This window comes from Contarinia nasturtii, unplaced genomic scaffold (genome assembly GCF_009176525.2).
Source record: "Contarinia nasturtii isolate CC-2019 unplaced genomic scaffold, AAFC_CNas_1.1 Cnas_scaffold_2630, whole genome shotgun sequence".
Taxonomy (NCBI): Eukaryota; Metazoa; Arthropoda; class Insecta; order Diptera; family Cecidomyiidae; genus Contarinia; species Contarinia nasturtii.
The window spans coordinates 1,982-8,027 of record NW_022199950.1 but is presented as its reverse complement, the minus strand read 5'-3'; the positions used below and the strand labels follow the sequence as shown (position 1 = coordinate 8,027).

General features: G+C 39.3%; 1 protein-coding gene across 1 annotated transcript; it reads right to left on the bottom strand.

The window, feature by feature from the left end:
• Positions 1–215: 215 nt before the first annotated feature.
• Positions 216–3,221, bottom strand: LOC116348687. Its single transcript, XM_031779754.1, has one exon. The coding sequence runs from the start codon at positions 3,219–3,221 to the stop codon at positions 216–218; it is 3,006 nt and encodes a 1,001-aa protein (XP_031635614.1).
• Positions 3,222–6,046: the final 2,825 nt, after the last annotated feature.

Here is a 6,046-nt window from a genome sequence, read left to right as displayed (position 1 = left end):
AAATATTATTTAATGAATCGTATGATGGATTACAGCTGCGTAGTTCTATCTAATGCGTGCGGGTGCGGACGATGCGCTACGATGTTCACTGGACGGCGGTCAATCGATAAGAGAGCGATCCAATTTTCGTTCCGTCACTCGCTACCAAAAAACTACTATAATTGTGACAGAAATTTGACAATGTGTTTCATTTGTTTTTATGCATCTGGTAATATTTAGTACCAAATTTTAATAGCAGTGAAGCTGCCACAGTGCCATTGTATTCCTTTTTCAGCTAATTTCGGCACTATATCCTTTTTGACTGATTCAGTGAAAACCTTTGGATTAATTAAGTTATCCGCACCGACGAAATTTGTGCCATTGTCGCTGAATATGTCGCGACATATACCACGTCGACCAATAAAACGATGTAATGCCATTAAAAAATGTTCGGTTGACATACCGGTAGCGGCTTCCAAATGAATTGCCTTTGTTGCGAGGCAAATGAAAATGACTATGTATCCTTTGTACGTGGTGTTGCCACGAAATCGTGATGACTTTAATTCAATTGCACCAGTATAATCTATACCAGTTGCTGAAAATGGTTTTGATGGATTAACACGATGATAAGGTAAATTTCCCATCATTTGAGTTGCTAATTCAGGCTTATTACGAAAACATATAATGCATTTCCTAATTTGTGAGCCGACGGTTTGTCGCCCATTGATGACCCAAAATTTTTGACGAAGATGCGACAATGTTAGTGTTGTACCACCATGCAAAGTGGTTTGATGTGAATTATCAATCAAAAGACGAGTAAAATGATGCTTATTTGGTATGATGATAGGATGCTTTTGACGATAAGGCAAATTTGATCGTTGTAATCTGCCCCGTACACGTAGTATGTTTGACTTATCGATGATTGGAGCCAAACCACGAATTTTCGATTTTGTGGGGAATGGTTCACTCGATTGGATACACGAAATTTCCTTTCCAAATGCTTCGGCTTGAACTAGCTGAATCAGCTTGAATAGACTTTCTTGTAATTCGATGACTGAAAGTGCACCTGACCGACGATGTGACTGATTCGGCTTGCGCGCATTAAAAGTGTAGCGTAGAATCCAAGCAGTGATGCGAACCAATTTCGTTAACGACGAATAATAATAAATAAGAGATTCACTTGTGATTGTAGCGTGAACGTGAATCTTTGTTGATTTAGCTTCAAGAGTTATGTCATCGAATGAGTGATCATTGATATTAAATTGTGGCCATTGTGTATTTGAATGTAATAGCCAGTCCGGACCGTTCCACCACAAACCAAAATCTTTCAATTGCGATGGTGTAAGCCCTCGAGTTGCACAATCAGCCGGATTTTCCTTGGTATCTACATGATTCCAAAACAATGATGATGATTTTGATAATATTTTACTCACCCGATTTGCAACAAACGTTTTCCATCGGGAAATATCTCCTTTGATCCAATGCAACACGATTGTAGCGTCGCACCAGAAATACATCGGAATTTCATTGACGTTCAAACGAAGATTTTTCTTTGCCCATGATGCTAATCGTGATGCCAATTCGGCGCCGCACAATTCTACTCGTGGAATTGTTATTGGTTTTGTTGGTGTTACTTTGCCTTTTGCGATGAGAAGATGTGTGTACACCATTCCGTTGTTGTATTGAATTCGAATGTATACATTTGCTGAAAATGCAGTTGTTGCACCATCACAAAAGGTATGTAGTTGAATTGATTGAATATCATGCGGTGAATAGTCTATCCATCTTGGAACGGATATTTGATCAATTGACGGTAACTCGTTGATGAAATGTAGCCATTCACTCTGAATGGGCTCCGGCACATTGTCATCCCATTTGAGTGCTTTTTCAGACGACTCGCGTTGAAAATTCCAAATACGTTTCAGAATGATTTTTGCTGTCACGATGACTGGAGTAATGAATCCTAATGGATCATAAAGACGTGCCACCGTTGATAGCACCGACCGTTTTGTGACCGATGTAGGCACATCGAATCTCAATTTAAACTTGAATATGTCTCCATTTGGTTGCCAATACATACCAAGCGTTTTGATTGTTTCGTTGCTGTCCATTGAGAGCAATGTGCTACTGCATTGATGTTCGATTGGAATTGAATCAAGCAAGGCTGGATGATTACTTGCCCATTTTCTCAATTCCATACCAGCTGATGCAAGTGCTGCCTTTACCTGATCTCTTTTTTGAATGGCGATTTCGATGGAACTTCCCCCCGACTGTACGTCATCGACGTACATTTCCTTCTTCAGTACTTCTTCAGCTAATGGATATCGTTCCTTTTCGTCATCAGCAATACGGTGAACGACACTAATTGCAAGACATGGTGCTGCACCAGTACCAAAAGTGACTGTGGTCAAGCAAAATTCCTGAATGTCACCAGTTTTGTTGCGCCAGAGAATTGTTTGGTATGCAATGTCATCTGGGTGCATGTCGATGCATCGATACATTTTTTGAATATCAGCTATGAATACAAACTCATACGTTCGCCAATTCAGAATAACAGCTGGTAGTTCATTTTGTAATGCTGGCCCGATGCACAGAATATCATTAAGAGATTTTCCATTTGAAGTGCTTGCGGATGCATCGTAAACAACACGAAGCTTAGTTGTCAAACTGTCTTCTCGAATCACAGGGTGATGAGGTAAATAACAAGCAGTAACGGTTGGCTTATTGGTTTCGGTCACAGTACAGTGATCATCTTCTGAAGAGATAGCGGGAACAATTTGATTTAATTCAAAATAATCATTTATACCTGCAGAATAGCGTTCCATTAGTCCATCGGTTCGTTGTAAACGCCTTTCCAATTGTTGAAATCTTCTGAGAGCTATCTGTTTTGATCGACCCAACGTCTGATTCGGATCGAAAAGTGTTTTTATTGGTAGTCGTACCATGTATTTTCCTGTCGGTTGACGAGTGCACGTTTGATTGAAGAATTTAACAAACCATTGTTCTTCTTCGGTGAGACAACGCTCCTCTGGAACTTGCTCCGAATCGAAAAATTGCTTGACAAGTGTATCTAAATTTGGATTGATTGTTGTGTGATGGCATTGAATGGTAATTGGATGGATGGCAGTATTAGCTGGTGCTGTGGTTCTGCCCCACAAAATCCAGCCGAAGTGCGAATTTTGTGCTACCGGATGCTCCAAATGACCGATTCGCATGTCTGGCAACAGAATGGCGGCTGACATTTCTGCCCCAATGAGCAAATCAATTTTGTTTGTGTTGAAATAAGTCGGATCCAAAGCATGGCAGTAGTGACAGTTGGGCAACGCAGCATTGAATAATGGCACAAATTTGTGCTCAACAATGGCACAAATTTGTACCAGCAACCAATAGGGTTGCTATAGTTCATCTGGCAACCGATGCGAGCGCGTCGGTCATTTTTTGTCACTGCCGTGCTTTGGTCGGATCAGCCAACACAAAACCTTGAATGTGTGGCCAATTTTGTGGTTTGAGTGTTTTGCTTGGCAAATTAGACGTGACGGTCTTCATTACCAACGCCATTTCAACAAAAGCAGTGAAATGTGGATTGAGATTTGATCTCAGCTCAAAACTGACGAACTCATCACTAGAGTTATTGCTGTCTGCCACACCAGTAATGCTGGCGACAATTGGTTTCCGTTTTAGTCCTAAAGCGGTTGAAGCACGTTGCGATACAATAGTGCCCGTTGAACATTGATCCACAAGCGCGCGTAAAATCATACTTTTACCAGTGTCTACGTTGACGACTGGTACCAAGGCAGTTTCTAATAAAACTTCCGTCGGTTCTGATGACTTATCTAAAACGAGATTAGTAGTGTATGTTTTAAGTGATTTAGTATTACTGGTACTAGGTTGCTGAGTTTCATTTCCGTTTGATGCGTTCGACGGGCTGAATGTGAAGTGTAGCAAAGTGTGATGTCTTTGGCCACATACTTGGCAATTCGTAGCGCTGGGACACTTCGAAACGAAATGCGATTTGCTCAGGCAATTCATACAGAGTCTGTGCTGCTCTACTATGACTTTCCGTTCAAAACTATCCTTTGAAAGAAAATTCTGACATTTTCGAATAACGTGTGCACCATTACACAATGAACATTTGTCATGGTTCGATGATTTTGTAACAGTATGGAACGTTTTTTGCTCAATGGATTGTGATTTTTTCGATGATTTGGCATCAGCCGAAAAATGACTAGATTTTGCAGTTTCATTCGATTTCATTGCAGCATTAACATTATTTCGATTTTCAATTGCATCGATTGTAACTATACGGTTGTTCAAAAACGTTTCTAAATCAGTAAATCTTGGAATGTCAGTACTACTGCCCAATGAATATTCCCATGCCTGTTGAGTCTCTTTCGGTAATTTTGTTGTGAACAAATATGCAAGCCAATGATCGCATGTATCAATTGGAATTTCTAAACGACGTAATTCGTTAATACAAACCGTAGCGGTATTTAATAAATGTTTGATATCAGATGACCTTTCCTTTAAAACTAACGGCAACGAAAATATCTCATGCATTTGGTTTGAATGTAAAACACGCGGATTGTTGTACCGTTTGGTTAAAATATCCCAAGCCGTTGCGTAGTTTGCTTCCGTGAGTTGCATTTTATGTATGTCTGTGTCACTATGTGATGGAATACCTTTTTTCAAAAAATAGAATTTTTGTACAGGATTAAGTTGAATATTTTGATGAATTAATCGATTAAATGTATCAAAAAACTCTGGCCAATCGCTGAAATTGCCTGAGAATGTAGGGTTTGGTATTTCTGGATAGTTTACTGACGAAACATTTTGATGAAAATTCGATGGTGCGGTTTGCACGGATCCCGTTACAGTTGCTAACGATGGGAATTTTTTATCGCGCGTGTCGGTCACCTCACAATACGTGTCGACGTACAATTCTTCGAATTCAATAGCAATGTGTTTTTTGAAATAGTCGTCGTCTGTCGAAGCGGCCGTGCACACAATGACTTTGTGCGTCTGTGTAAAACACTCATACAGCTGACTCAGCTGTTCTACTCGTGTTGCGAATAAATTTACCGTTCGTTTGTCTGCTGCGGTTTTACCGAAATTTGTCTTGATTCTTTTTAATTGTTCAAGACGATCCATTTGCAATTTAATTAATTCATCTGGACCGTATGCATTTTCAAACAGTGATGTATTATTTGCTGAATCGGTAGGCATGATTTCGATCGAAAATTGTACTTCGATTGCGCATATGAAAATCACTAAGTCTCAATGTTATTTCAATGTCACTGTCTAATGCGAATATCACTTTATGCTAAACTATTTGTGTGGGTCCCCCTTCGGGCGCCAAAATGTTCAGACAACATTCAATATGGGGTTTTCCGTAAATAAAATACTTCGATGTAACAAATAGATCTTAATTACTTTAATTTTAATATATAATAATAATGCAAAAATGATAATAATGTTTGAAAATAGATTGATTTGAAAATGAAACGAATAAGTGTATAAATGACTAATCGATGCTATGTTAATGCTTAGGCGAACGCGACTGTTGTGTGTGAGCGGCACTGCCGAACTGAATGTGCAAAAAGTGAATGTGCCGAGCTGAATGTGACGCACTGAATGTGTTTAATGTTACACGAAACGTTGCCATTTCGGTAAGATGTTTTTATGCTTGTCGAAGTGAATCGTGGTCCACATTTCCAATTCTGTTCAGACTGTTTCACCCGGTTCCAGCAGGAATGCTATTTTGCTGGAACGTTATTCGACATTTTAATCGCAATAAAAAACTTGTGTGTGCAGAAGTGTTTTCACTTTGACAGATCGAATTTAGTAGATTTTTTGACGCTCTTTAAGATACAACAGCTTTCACTGTCCAAACAATTGCATGTGTGATAGATATGAAGTTAGATACGAATCCTTACGTTTTAATTTATACTTCCAATAATACTCCCATTGTATATCACGATCACCAAATAATAGATCCGCCATATCTCGTTCAGCTTCATCAAAATCTTCGCTATTTATATCGCTGAAGACATCTTCAACGTGGAGACAA